This window comes from Diabrotica virgifera, chromosome 6, assembly GCF_917563875.1.
Source record: "Diabrotica virgifera virgifera chromosome 6, PGI_DIABVI_V3a".
Taxonomy (NCBI): domain Eukaryota; kingdom Metazoa; phylum Arthropoda; class Insecta; order Coleoptera; family Chrysomelidae; genus Diabrotica; species Diabrotica virgifera.
In genome coordinates, this window is record NC_065448.1 from 3,851,544 (window position 1) to 3,867,256 (window position 15,713).

General features: G+C 31.5%; 2 protein-coding genes across 2 annotated transcripts in view; both read right to left on the reverse strand.

The window, feature by feature from the left end:
• The window catches only part of LOC114326342 (cytochrome P450 CYP12A2-like), a 76,319-nt gene extending 74,382 nt beyond the window's left edge, over positions 1–1,937 (reverse strand). The window contains exon 1 of the mRNA XM_050654216.1: positions 1,633–1,937. Coding sequence (XP_050510173.1) covers positions 1,633–1,922 — 290 coding nt within the window. The 5' untranslated portion in view covers positions 1,923–1,937. The remainder of the gene's footprint in view (positions 1–1,632) is intronic.
• A 7,582-nt stretch (positions 1,938–9,519) lies between these two features.
• LOC126887375 (cytochrome P450 CYP12A2-like) overlaps positions 9,520–15,713 on the reverse strand; it is a 115,960-nt gene continuing 109,766 nt past the window's right edge. The window contains exon 17 of the mRNA XM_050654827.1: positions 9,520–9,645. Within this exon, the coding sequence (XP_050510784.1) occupies positions 9,535–9,645 (111 nt within the window). The 3' untranslated portion in view covers positions 9,520–9,534. The remainder of the gene's footprint in view (positions 9,646–15,713) is intronic.

Sequence of the window (15,713 nt, forward strand, 5' to 3'; positions counted from 1 at the left end):
CCTGACAGAAAAATCTGAAAAAAATCAGACAGATAGCTTTTGATAAAATACACAAAATACAAAAAAATTGGACCTGCAGCTCCCTACAAAAAAAAGTTATAGGTTTTAAAAAAGTTAAAAAAAAATTGAGGTTATGTACACTCGACCTATGGGTCCATAAAAAAATGGACGTGTTTTGTGAAAGCCTCAGCTACACGTGTGAATTTTTTGAAATTTTTAGATCAATTGCAACCCAACTAAAAAAAATTAAATCTAAAAATCTACGTTTTTGGCTGTGGGGGGAGAGGTAAAGGGGGTGGCGAGCTAAAAATCCGCTTTATCTCATTTTTTAGTTGCATAGAACATAAAAAAATTAATAAAATTGAATTCTTGGAGTGAGGGCATTTTGCCTATCTTAACAGGGGGTACCCTTTGAACCTTTATATGTGTAGTATATGTTCCAAATTATATGCTTCTATCGTTAAATGCACAATTCTTATAATATTAGCACGAATCTGCCGCACTATTATGGACATATTCGAAGAATGGATGAAACAAAAATATCGCTAAGAACTTGGAAATGGAAACCAAATAGAAGGAGGAAAAGCAATGGAACGAATAAATAAAAAGAAACAGCAATGGAAAAAAGAGACCTCTGAAGAAGCCATTATGACAAGAAGAAATAGCGATTGAGATGTGCTAAACGGCAAACAGAATATACTGTGTAAATTCACAGTATATTCTGTAGTAACTAAAGTTTCTGTTTTCAAAACAATGGAATTGACAAACATGGGAATAAACATAAATGGAAAGAAACTAAACCACCTAAGATATGCAGACGATGTAGTAGTCATAGCATCAAGTTTTGAAGAACTACAAACCATGCTAACCGAACTAGCAAATGAATCCGAACAAATAGGTCTAAAAATGAATTTTGCCAAAACAAAAACAATGACAAACACACAAGACAATAGAAACGTAATACTAAACGACACCACAATAGAAGCGGTTAATGATTATATATATTTGGGACAGATTATAAAAATAAATAAGGAAAACCAAACAGCGGAGGTAAAAAGAAGGGTCAGATTAGCCTGGGCAGGATTTGGAAAATTAAAATGGGTCCTAAAGAATAAAAAAATACAACAATACTTAAAAACAAGAGTGTTTGACCAGTGCATACTCCCAATTCTCACATACGCATGCCAAACATGGACCTTGACCAAGGCAAACATGGATAAAATAATAAAGACACAAAGAGCCATGGAGAGAGCAATGTTAGGAGTAAAATTGACAGACAAAAAGCAAAACAACTGGGTCAGAAATAGAACAAAAGTCAAAGACGCAGGTCAACATATAACCAGGCTAAAATGGAGCTTCGCAGGTCATAACGCTAGACAAACGGACAATAGGTGGAATAGCACGATACAACAATGGAGACCATGGACAGGAAAGAGAGCAAGAGGACGACCCCAGATGAGATGGGGAGACGGCATTAAAAAGATAGGAGGAACGCACTGGAAACAGAAAGCACTAAACAGAAGCGAATGGAGGAAACTGGGGGAAGCCTATGTTCAGAATTGGACGAATTAAAGGGCAAAAGAAGAAGAAGAACTAAAGAATAAGTAACTAAAGTAAAAAAAAAATACTTACAGTAGAAAGAGTTTATCCGTGTTTATATTATGAAATTCTGCTCCAGGAAAAAACCTCCACATGTTTCCAAGCACAGGCAAAGGTTTTGGTCCAGGTATGCTGTCAAACGGTTTGGCATTCTCCCATCCCTCTGGATTGGTGTCGTCATTTTGAGCACCTGCTATATTTTGATAAAAATTGTCTCGGTTAGTCGCTGTGGAGGCTGGCGCTGTGGAATAAGTTGCAGTTTTTAAAAGCGTTGAACATTTCAAACGAAGTGCGCGTCTCGACAGCATGGCGGCTAGTGACATAATGATAAAAATACTTAATACTTAATTTATTGTTGACAATAGGTTTTGGTCAGGATTATATCACTTATGAAGGTCGTTGTTTACAACAATTTTTATGTTATTAATGACGGATGAATTCTCTTATCACCTTGAAATAAATACATCAATAATTTTGACGATATATCTTTTAAATACAATATTTAAAATACTGTTTCTTATAAAATTATTATTGGTCCAGAGAAATAAGGTTTTTGTCGGGACACTTGAGCAGCCAGGTTGCAAATGGATTTTTTGGATACTACATACCTATATACCTAATACATTATAAATTTTAAAATGCCCGTCACAGTTCGGACGAGAAACTTAGTTATTAACAAATAAGGGTCAAAAATGGCAGTTTTTTCGTTTAAATCGCTAAGGTAAAAATGGGGTAATTAAACATCTTATTTATAATATTCTTCTTTTTGTAGATGAGCCAAGGTTTAAAATGGCACTTTTTGAATTTTGGTCTGGTCCTTCTTTGTTTCGGAAAGTGCAAAATAAAACTAGAATTTCAAAAATAAAAAATTTGCTATAACTTTTGCGAAAATGGCCTTAAGACTTTCATGTTGCACGAAAAGTTGAGTCAAACATTCCATATAATGCACAAAAAAATTTAAGATGATTCGTTAATTAGTTTAAATTTTATTCAATTTGTTTATCGCAAAGAGCTTTTTTTTCACAACATTATTGTTCAGAAAATAATAATGTAGTAGCAATTCTGTGGAAACCACATGCAAGAATAATAGTTATATTTTTAAAGTATTAAAAAAATCATTAAAAAGTCATTTTTATCACTCAGAAAAAGTTTAGTAAAATAGGGTCATTTTTGGCTTCTAAACAATTTGAATAACTTTGTTAATATTGACTATACAGTAAATCTACTTTAGGATTTCAAAAGCTGGTATTTTTATACGTATTTTCAGAAAAAAACTTTTTGCCTAGGTTAATTAGGTTCAAAGTTAGCCACTTTTATTATTTAATTCGCAGTTACTTCTATATACATCAAATTCTCCTGTAACAGTGTCAGTTACCATACTACTCCGAAACGGCTTGGCCTATTTTTATAAGATTTTACACGTTTATCCTGCAGGACGTTGAAGAGGTTTTAATCTATTTTTTATACCCATAAGTTATAAGGGGGTTGCCCCCCTGACATTTTTTTTTAAATTTTTTTGGACAAAATTATCTACCATAATTTTATATGATGTAGAATTAAAAATACATACAACCCTTAATTTTTACTTTTCTATCACCAACCCCTATTTGTTAATAGCCATCTATATATTTATATCTATAAAATTCTCCTGTCACAGTGTTAGTTGTCATACTCCTCCGAGACCGCTTGACCGATTTTTATGAAATTAAATATGTGTATTCGGTAGGTTTTAGAATCGGTCGTAATCTATTTTTCATATCCCTGAGTGATAAGGGGAGTTCCCCCTAACATTTTGTAATGTTAGGCGGGGTTGTGTGTACGTAACATACTCTATAAGACTACGAGTACATTCAAATTAAAAAAATTATGATCAAAATCCATCAAAAATTTCCAGCGATATTAATCGCAGCATATGTTTGCAGAATCAGTTTCATTTTTTGAGTACACCTATTTTAGTAAATCCCCTCCCTGACCACGAATTAATTCCGTTCGGACGCCATTTTTAAAGCTTTATTAACCACTCTGTTGAGGTTTAAAGTTTACTCAAACTTTTACACATAATCTATATATCTTCAAAATATATCTTCAACTTCAAAATGGCTCTAGTTAGGTTGCTTAGTTGTTATAAACAAAGTCGCCGTCAATTAAATAAGAAAAGTGGCTAACTTTGACCGTAATTAACCTAGGCGAAAAGTTTTTCTTTAAAAATTCGTATAAATATACCAGTTTTTCAAATTCTATTGTAGTTTTAGCCTACAGTCAATATTAACAAAGTTATTCAAATTGTTTTTAAGCCAAAAATGACTGTATTTTAGTAAAATGTTTTCTGAGTGATAAAAATGACTTTTTAATGATTTTTTTAAATACTTAAAAACATGACTATTCTTTTTTCATGTTGTTTTCACAGAATTGCTATGTCATTATTATTTTTTGAACAATAACATTGCGAAAAAAAGCTCTTTGGGATAAACAAATTGAATAAAATTTAAACTAATTGACGCATCGTCTTAAAATTTTTTGTGCATTGTATGGACTGTTCGACTCAATTTTTGGTGTAGTATGAAAGTCCTAAGTTCATTTTTGCAAAATTTAGAGCAAATTTTTTATTTTTGAAATTTTAGTATTATTTTGCAATATCCGAAGCAACAAATAATCGGACCAAAATTCAAAAAACGCTATTTTAAACCTTGGCTCATCTACTAAAAGAAAAATATTATAAATAAGACATTTAATTACTCTATTTTTACCTGTAGCGATTTAAACGAAAAAACTCTCATTTTTGACCCTTATTTGTTAATAACTAAATTTCTCGTACAAACTGTGACGGGCATTTTTGTACTTATAATGTATTAGGTATATAGTACCCAAAAAACCCATTTGCAACCTGGCTGCCCAAGTGTCCCGAACATGGTATATTTTTGCCTTATTTCCCTGGTGTATAATTATGTAGGTACATAAAGGAAGTCAAATTATTGACTATCAGTAGATAAATCAGAATATCCTGAGGTAAACATTTTTATAAAAATATTTCTGTATTATTACCCTTTTTTGTTGTAATTTACAAAACAAAAAAAACAGAACTCATCCATTATCTCTAAGGTAACTGCTAAACCTCTTTAGCAGATTTTTAATGTACAGGACCGACTTTCAAAATTTTCAATAAAAAAAAATAATGGAATGTATCTATTGCAAGAAAGATAGTACCTACTGAAGAAGAAAGAAAGAAACGGGATAATTCATTGTTTAAATAATGAAAAATCGGTAATTTATGCATACAATTCACTTTTTATCTGCTGCGGTAATTCATGGTTTTATGAAGGTTTTTTAGATTTTTTTCTGCAAAGTTGACGGGAAAAGCTTTTATTTAATACTTGCTAAATTAAATGTGACCCTTAATTTATTTAAATAATTATAAATAAAGCTTAAAAAAACAATTTTTTTCTTCTTTTATGGCCTTTGGGGACTGCGCCCATTTAGCCAGCAACACTTCTTAAAATCAACACCTAACCAAACCTACCATACACCAAGATCATTACGAATCCAATCGAACAATCAAGGGTAGGGAAGGGAAAAAAACTTTTCGCATCCGTGTCGTTCAGGGTGACTAACCACAGACTAAGTAGGGATATTACATATATCTTTTCAAACCCCTTCAAATATCATATAATAAACAAAATTTTTATATTAACCCGTAGCAAATGTTAAATATCTAGGAGTTTTTATAGATACACATCTAAAATGGGACTCTCAAGTTAAATATATTATTAAAAAGCTACAGTATATCCTGTATAAGTTTAAACATGTTAAAAAACACATACCTAATATATACTGTTATGCTCTATTAGATCTATTTAATTAGATTGATTAGCAAATTCTTACTTTAATTAATTATTCAATTATTTTATTTATTGCCTATGTAAAAACAAAACTAAATTCAAATTAAATTTTCTAATCAATTTTATTCTCAGGGCTGAATTTGTATTGGCTACAATACCTGTGATCGGTGGCTTCTAATATTTCTGATTGCTTACTTCTTCCAGGGTCAGGGTTCTGAATTTCTGTCAGTCTATGTATCATTATGGTAGGCTGCTAATTCTCCCATGACAAAATATAACTTCGAGATAGAACTAAACATCATTAAACAAATAGCAGTAAACAATGGCTATAACGAACAAATAGTTAACAAAATTTTAAACCAAAAACTCCATAAGAAAGCCTTGAAATTAGTGTATCCACCACCACAGAAAGAACCCAGTACCTTCTGCTCTCTCACATATACTGGCAAGATAACAACAAAAATAGCCAGATACATAAAAAAGAAAGGAATAATACCAGCTTTCAGAACTAACAACAACTTAAGTAAATAGAATAGAATAGAATAGAAATATGCTTTATTGTCACTGAAAATACAAATTTTATGGACAAAGCTTAATTAAAGTCAGAAAAAAAATAAATAATATCTAACAATAACAATAACAAATACAATTTTCTGAAATTTGATAAATCGTCAATATAAAAAAAATATACATAAATACAAAATATAAGTTAATAAAGTAAAGAAAAAAAAAACAAAATCGATATATTGCAACAATTTATAGAAATTGCAAAGTGAATATACAACAAAGTAAACTATTTATAGACATAGGAACTAATAAATTTAAGCTGCTGCATGTGACACCCAAATATAGACAAGTTTGGTTACTTGTACATTACTGTAATTTCTTAGTTAGTCATTAAGAAACTCTTCTACTGAATAATATGGTCTTTTAGATAGATGAGCTTTTGTCATTTTACGGAACTTGGGGAAAGATGTTGCAGATTTGAGTTGTAAAGGAAGATGGTTGTATAGTTTTTTTGCGGAATATAATATAGATTTCTTTACTAACTCAGAGGACGGGATCGGTAAATAGACATCAAAATTTGAATTTCTGGTGGAGTAGTCATGACGAGGCCTTGCTGGAAAGACATGCATGTGTTTACGAATTAAGCAAACAGTTTCTAAAATATATAAAGATGTAAGGGTTAAAATGCCGTGATCTTTGAAGTAACTTCTGCAATGTGTTGTTCTTCCGAGGCCAAACAGATACCTTATTGCTCTTTTTTGTAATTTAAAAATAACATCTAATTGGGCAGCTGTACTAGAACCCCAAAAAGGAAGACCATATCGAAGATGAGACTCGAACAAAGAAAAATATGTTAGTTTAGAAGATGCTAAATTGAGTTCTTTCGAAACAGATTTTATAGCATAGCAGGCTGAGGCGAGTTTCTTACTTAACAAATCGATATGAAGGGACCATTTGAGGTTGCTGTCTAAAAAAATACCAAGAAATTTTACAGAATCAACGGTAGAGATCTGGCTGTTATTAACAAGCAGGGGTTGAAGAGCACTTTTATAGGATAATGCTACTGTCTTATCCATTATAGGTAATGCTACTGTCTTAGAGTAAATTAGAGTCAGACCAGGTTTTTATCGTAAGCAAATCAGAAGTTATAGTTGCATGAAGAGATGCAATAGTTGAGTTGCTCCAAGTGATACTGGTATCATCAGCAAAAAGAAAAATATTTCCATCGATTTTTAAGTTAGTGATGTCATTTATAAAGATAAGGAACAGTAGAGGACCCAATACTGAACCTTGTGGTACTCCACATACAATGTTTTTGAGACTAGAGTCAGTATCATTTGCTCTAACTAGTTGTTTCCTATTATTCAAGTAAGATTGAAACCAATCCAAAGAAATACTTCGAATGCCATAGAAATTTAGTTTTTTAATCAAAATGTCCTGATTTACACAATCAAAAGCTTTGGCATAGTCACATAGGCAAATATATTAAGAACAATAAAAGCCGAAAGAGAAAGCAACTACAGAGTGGTATGTACAAACTAACTTGTGGTGACTGTCCGAAAACTTACATCGGTCAAACTGGCAGAACCTTTGACAAACGTATAGCAGAACACAAAAGGGCTTTCAACAATAGAAAAACAGACACTTCTACATACGCACTTCACCTTCTAGATCATAATCATTCTTTCAATGAAGAGTTTCAAATTCTGTATATCCAAAATAAAGGCCTTAAGCTATCTTTTTTAGAATCTATGGAAATTAATCAATTGAAAAATACAGATATAATTCTGAATGACCAACTCGAGACAAACAGCTCCCCACTCCTCAACCTCTTCAGTTAAAGACTTAAAAAGGCAAACACATTGTAAACTATATCACTTGAGAAAGGCACTCTGCCGAAACAGCTGTAGTCACTTAGTTGTAATAAATTTTGTGGAAGTATAGAAAACAAAAGTTTTCAGTGCTTTATTGTTAGATAAAATGAACTTCCATCAAGTAACGGTCGAATCCATCAATTATATAGTATATGTTCAACAAATGTATTGAGGAATCCAAATTTCCTACCACTCTGCTCCCATTCATTAATCTATTGTCTATCTCGTTTCCTTCTTTGCGCGTGTTCGTTACAGTTACTCGTACTGTCACTTTGTTTTAAATATAGACAGCCTCTGCTCCTTTTCATCATAAGGGGCTCGAGAGTACGTTGTGGATCTTGGCCTGCTCACAAAGAAGTCACCACTCCTGTCGATTCCTGGCAACTTCCCTCTATCTTCTGACTCTTATCGGTGTATAACTGGTATAGTTCAAAGTTGTATCTTTGACGCTATAACCCATTTTCATTTACGGCCCCAAAAATCTTTATAAGAATTTTTCTCTCAAAAATACCAAGAAGTCTTTCATCACTTTCAGATAAGGTCCACGTTTCAGTCCCATATATCAAAACCGGTCTTATTAAGGTCTTGTATATATTGAGCTTTACTGCACGTTTTATATTTTTATTTTCTCTGCTCCTTTTATTTTGATATATTGTTTGCTATCATTTGATATGCCTCCTCTCATTTCCACATACACTTTTTGTTTGGCTTATTGTTACTTTGTATCTTTTCAAAATGGCCGTGTTCTATGGCTTCTTTTATGTGTTTCAATTGCTTTTCTAGCTGTTCTCTTCTTTCTACAAATTCTTTTAAGTTCTCTTCTTCAAACCACATAGTTTTCTATCGTATTTTGTGTATGTCCTCGGTCTTCTTGTACATTTGCTATATTTCTTCTTGCCAAAGCATTCCTACATTCTTCATAGAACCAGTCTTGACGGCTCTTTATATGCATTGTTCATATAGGCTTTTCCGCTGCTTCCGACACCGCTGTTTGTATGGTCTCCCATTCTTCTTCTACTTCCTCTTTGACTGGATTCTCTAGCGTTTTATTTCTTCCTCTATAATCAGCCTCTCTTGACGGCGAACTAATTGGTAATTTAATCTATCAGGTTTTTGGAATTATTGGTAATTCTTGATTTCATCTTGCTATTACTAGTGTATGGTCACTGTTGGTATCTACTTCTCTGTAATTCATGCAATCGACTATTGCTTTATAATGTTTGCTTTCTATTAGGACATGATCTATCTGACTTTTTACTTTTCCATCAGGGAAAATCCATATTACTATCTGGATGTCTTTATGATCAAAACTTGAGCTAGCTATTTTCATTTTGTTATATCTGTATCAAATTCCATAGTTTCTTTCCATTTTCATTTGCCTCTTTATGCAACCTTCATCCCCCTGTTATTCTTCTATATATTTCCTCTTTTCCGTCTTTCGCATTGATGTCCCCTATGATTATTTTTACACTTCATTTTTGCATATTTTCTATTAAGGTGCTTATCTTTTCGTTCTAAATTTTCATCATCAGTGGGCGTGGGCCTGGTGGGGGTAGGGTAGGGATTTTGGGTATGACAATATTATTATCCATTATAAATGAATATATACAGTTAATATTACCGACTTATTAAAGAAAAACAATTTAAATAAAACAATAAAATATATGAAATATTAAAAAATGCAGCTTAACCTAAATGTACAACTTAAAAAATTTTGATCACTTCAGTTCTTTAAGAGTAAGCTTAAGAGGATCTGCTAAGCCATATAAGAACTTGGCTTCAAATCTCATATCTGGATAGTCCCAAGACAACTCAAAATTCCTGATCATCTGTAAACAAAAATTCGGGTATTGTAAATTCGAATAATATCTGAAAAATCAATAATAATAGATCTTTGGTCACATAATAAATAAATAGTATTTAAAAAACTCTTAAATTAACTAATATTCATTATCTACTAATACCACAATAATTTGGTTTACGTGGAGCTCTCAACTTGATCGTAGATTACATCGAATAAAAAAAATTGAAGAACTTGTTTATACGTTTCTATTTTTGTTCTTTAATTTCTTATGTCCCCGTTGGTCGGGTACGCCACTGTAACGGTTTTCTCACAGCCTTTTTTAGTTTTCCGCTTTTTTCCAACACGTATACTAGAGAGCAACCAAAAAATTGCTAGCACGTGCTTGATTATTTCTAAAAGAAAGTTAACGTATTGCATCATCCACATTATAATCGAAATACATATTTATGTAAAGATATTCTACATATTACAGAGTGATTATTAAGTGCGAGATTTATCTATAATTCCATTATGGTACAGAATATCCAAAAAATTTTTTGAAGTTATACTTCTTTACGCTCGATATGAGGGTGAATTTTTATATGTTAAAACCTACGATCCGGGCGCATGCGCATTATAACTTTGTTCTGATTGGATGTTCAAATGACATGTCAAAAATTATTCAATATGTCGGCTGTGGCAAAGCTGTGGTTTGATTTTTTATGGTTGTTGCGTTTTGAAATTTGTGTGAAAAGAAACAACAAACAAAAGTTAGTTAATAGTTATACTGCCTTTTTAAATAGTTTTCATATACCTATATTTTTGGACTTTTGGACTATTTTGGACAAGGAAAACTCATTCTAATTTGGTAAGTAGTTTTTATTATAATCATATTGTAATTATACATTTGGATTAGGTTGGAATAAATTTATTTTCTCAAGAATGGGGATTTTAGAGAGAAATCCGAAATTAGGTCCGATTTTTATTTTTAAATCATGATTTTTTGGCGTAGATTTATTTATCTAGTAGGTATGTAATGCTTTGATTTACATGCTTAATTTGATTACCAACAAAAGTTCTACCAATCTTCATCTAATATATTGTTTTCTTACTGTTTTGTTATATTTTAATATTTTCTTCCACAAAAATCAAACTACATAATTTGATTTAAATTCAGAATAACTGTCAAACAGTAAAACATTCAGTTGACCTATTTTTACGCATGACAAATAATGAGTAATTGGATGAGTGAGTCTAGGCTTCGATTACGAATCAAAGCGTCCCCAAATTCGCGGGTTCGAATCCCGATGCAAGTTTTTATTTTTTTATTTTTTTATGCATTTTATGATTGTAAGTATATTTATTATATAATTTTTTTTTTCAGAAAATGCGTATTTAAAATTTTTGCCAACAATTATTATCGTTCAGAAATCATTTTTTCTTTGTGGCATTTTTCAATGTGTTTGTGTGCGTTTTATTCTTTTATTTTTTTAAATTTTTGGTATTGTCTTAATAAAAAATTTTGGAAAGTAGTAAGTATTAAAATTCGTTTAAAGTACATTATATCAATTTCGTTAAAATCACATAATATGTAATAGAAGTATAACTTCTTACGTGCGTACAAAGTACACACACATTGTTTTTAGAAAAAACGTAGAGAATGATATTCTCCAGGCTTGGATAATACGCCGAATTCTACGAGATTCTACCACATTTTCCGTGGACTTTCCCTTCTCTTCTTTCCTTCCTCTCTCAGCAGTGAGTCGTTTGCCAACCTTCCGTCATCCATTGTCGCAAGATGACCTAACCAACTAAGTCTCTTTCTTCTGACAATCTGGCTAATATCTGGTTTCCGATAGAGCTCTCTGATCTAAGAATGGCGGTTTTTGACAAAACACCGGTTTTCGGTTATACCGGTTTTTTTTGCTTACGGTTTAGCCTGGAGGTTATAACCGGCCAAAAGGTTAATCCCACAGGTTACAATGTTACATTTACAATGCACTTTAGTTTGCGATACTCCACTCAACTCGGTACTCGATATCAATATGATCAAAATTAGTACTATCGAAAGAACATCAATATCAATATAAATAAAACACAATTTTTAGTAAAACCATTTTATTCTATTAATTATTATATTTATTTATTATTTTACTATTATTATATATTTATTGATTATTATTAAATATAATATAACGTAAGATTAATTATACATATTGCAATAATATACAATTTAACCCAACCATTTCAACTCATATAAAATTTCCCAGACTCTTTCAAATGGGATTTAAAAAAAAATAATATCAACATAAATATTTTACTTAAAAATAAATTGGATAATGCAATTTATCTTTTATTTTTACTACCATCAAAAAAAATTTATCATATATTTATTTTAACACGTTTGTATATTTGTATAATAGGTACATTTTAACTCATTTAATACTTCCTGTATGGGTGTATCGTTTTGAAAACGCAGGGAAATCCTTGGAGGTTCATATTCGTAATCGGTAATTTGATATTCATAGTCAGAACATTATTTTTGGTAATCAGAAAAGTCATTCACCCACTTTCAATGTCAAGAGTCAAGTGTGAAAAATAGATGATGTTTGCGTCTACTTCAACCAGATCACTTCTTATGTAAATATTATGATTACAAATAGCTTTTCAACAAAATATTATAATAAAACTGAATTGTTTCTGGTTGATGTGAGTTTGTACCTTCAGTTTGCTTCTGTATTTATAAAATAAAATTTGAATTATGGTTTTGTTTGGAATAATTACTGGAGAATAATAATTGTGATTGGGATCCAAAAGAATACCTAACCTAATCCTAATCACCGTAAAAACCTTATAACCGGTTTTTACTTTAAAAAGAAAAAACCGGTTATAACCGGGACAAAAAAACAACCGGTAAAACCGGTTATTGCGAAGTAAAAAAACCGGTTTTAAGTTAAAACCGGTAGGTTTTTCCCATCTCTACTCTGATCTCTGCATTTATTCGTCTCCTCCAAACGTGTTCATCGTCTTTACTTTCCCGAATATCTTCCTTAGAACACTCCGCTCCCAGATGTTCAGCTCATCAGATCATCATTCAGATGTCTCATTTTCTTGATTTCGGTATGGTCTTAATTTTGCCTCCCTGGAGATTTTTTTTGCCCTTAGTAGTTTGTGTAGGGCTTCGACAGGCTTCTTCTCGCAATTAGCTTCTTTCTCGAAATTAGAAATTTTACTAGTTGAAGTATACTCTTCCAAACCCTTGTTAGTAAAAGTAGATCGCAGGAAAAATATAATCAACTCTTATTAATTAGTTTGAGTTGACTATTCCTGGATCGTATCAGTAAATGTAGATTATCCGAGTATCAGTGGCGGCGCCTGGTTTAAAATATTGCGGGTGCACACATAATGTTAACTATAAAAAGATCTTGAGACCCTATTTCCGTAGGTAAAGGTTTTTGAGTGTCTTCAAATTGTAAAAATCAAAGGACCTTATTAAAAATTACAATAAATAATGTATTTTATTGACTTAAAATTATAATTTAGTGTTTAAATGTTACAAGCAAGTTTTGTAACGACCGTCAGTCGCCTGTTATTTTTTGGATAAATTATTCACAAACAAATTCAGTAAAATTTGGAATTTCTTGAATCATTTTTTTTTATTGAAAACATTGCGAGTGCAGTTAATCAATCCTGGCCCATAGCTATTCTAAGGAAAGTTTTGATACGTTTCAATGCAGAGAGACATCGTTCTGTTTTTGCAGTTGTCACTGGCATCGTAACAAGTACATAATTGGAGAATTCCAATCTGGAATTCCAACTGGATAGTTAAAATCGTATCTTCTATTTTATTCATTATGCTTCCTCTTCTCCAAATATGTGCTTCACACCTACACAATTTGTAAGTTTTTACACAAATCTCCATTTTAAATAATCATTTATAATCCCGACGTTAGCACTTTGGTACATTCATAACTAACAAATTTGGTTTCGGCATTTTTAATTTTTCTTCTAAATATAATGAAGAAAATTTAATTGATTTTAAATATTCCACGCTAACATTTACGTCCACAAATCCTTCCATTCTTAATATAGTTCCGAAATTCGAACTTCATGAAAGCAAAATTTAAACATACGTGTGCCGTGCACATTGAAAACACCAAAGATCATGCCATAAGATCACATCCCACTTGTGAGCCTGTGGCCATCTAAACTTGTGGGCTAGAGCGGGTAGCGGGGTGGGTGATGAGTTGTATTTTGTAGTATGAAAAGTCATTGGTATAGGAACCAAGGAACCACTGTGAGAGCGGTGAACGTGGGGTTCTGTCTAAGGCCTCGCATCCGTGAACTTTCTCCTTTGAAATAGAATAAAAATAATTAACGTAGAATGAAGTAAACACTTCTGTTGTATATAGGTATATTATAAATTTATTAAAAAATTTTAAAATTCATCCACAAGGGAGTGGTTGTACAAAACGTTTTCGGTCAAACTGACCATCCTCAGTGTAAACCTGGAAATAAGTGAACCACTTAGATTGAAATGCAAAAGGGTGAAATTTTGACAGTTAAAAAAGAAAATGTGGTTACTTACGTCCAGTGTACAAGTAATTGAAACTAGCCACTTGAATAGGTGTAAAACCTCAAAATAACATTATTGCTACATTATGAGCTGTATATAGTATTTTTACTACAAAAACGTTATTACGTAGGTCAAAATTTTTGACGTAAGAGAACTGTCAAAACATTAGAATGTGACTTTTCATTATTGCCGTGTTTATAATAAACATAGCAATAATGAAAAGTCACATTCTAATGTTTTGACAGTTCTCTTACGTCAAAAATTTTGACCTACGTAATAACGTTTTTGTAGTAAAAATACTATAGTAATCGACAATAAGTCGATGTCTTAAGATTAAAAATGTATCACATGTGGATGTATGTCATCCTTGCTCGGAATTAGCACAAGGTTGTGATCAGGTGAGAGGTTAACAACCAACTGATTAGACAGATTGGTGCCTGAAAATTCATGACAAGATGTCAAAGAAGATAGGTGGATTTCTCAAATGTCAACCGAAAAATTTTTGACAATGTGCATTAATATTTAACTTAATTATTCAATTGTGAATATGCAACTATTAAATTTGTTTGATATGAATTCTAAATTGTAAATAAAGGTTAATAAGCTATAATGATATATTCATTAGTGCACCGTAAACAAAAGCAAAATTCTACTCATATGCTGTGACGTCATAGACTGTTTGTCTACTGTATAGGACTGATAATAATTATATTAATTTGAGCAAAGTTATAATGAATGAATATTATTGAAAATTATATAGAAAATTTTTAAAATTTTTTTTATCAAAATATGATATTTTAATAGAGTAGCAGCTGTAGAATTGGAAGTAATGCCAATAGTGAATGGTCGGTTGCATATGTTTCAGGGAACCAACGAATATAATGAGAAAATACCAATCTATAGATCTGTAATGTGAATTATTGGAGGTATTAAAGGAAATGATATTAAAAAAGGGAAGTGGAATTGAAAAAATGTATGTACATATCTTAATCAAGAAATCTTCTCTAAAAATATTTTGTTATGACTGAATGTAAAAAGTTTGTCCCATATAGAACTATTGAAAATCTAAATTTAGAAAAATTATTAAAAAAGGTGATAAGGTAAGTTGCCTATGTTCAGTGGACAAATAAATGAAATATAATTACTGTTTTGAAATTAAATTGTGTGAATTGTTAAATGGATAAAGACTGATATTAAATTAGGAAAACTGCGCTGAAAATAAAATTAGGAAAAATAATTAAATGTTACCTATTAGATAGGTACTTATAAACTCCTTGGATCTGTTATTTCGAATTTCAATTACTGTATAGTTAGATTAAAATGTTATTTATAGAATGATAAATATTACATATATGAATGTTGGTGTGAAAATAATTTTGGGGGTTCACGTGCACATGTGCACTTATGGAGAAACCGCCACTGCCGAGTATAATCTCACGTGCTTTTCAGAGCCGGATTTAAGGCAGTGGGGGCCCCTGGGCAGAATTGGTGTGGGAACCTACCTCCTACCATTAAAAATTGTTGTTATAACGATGGTA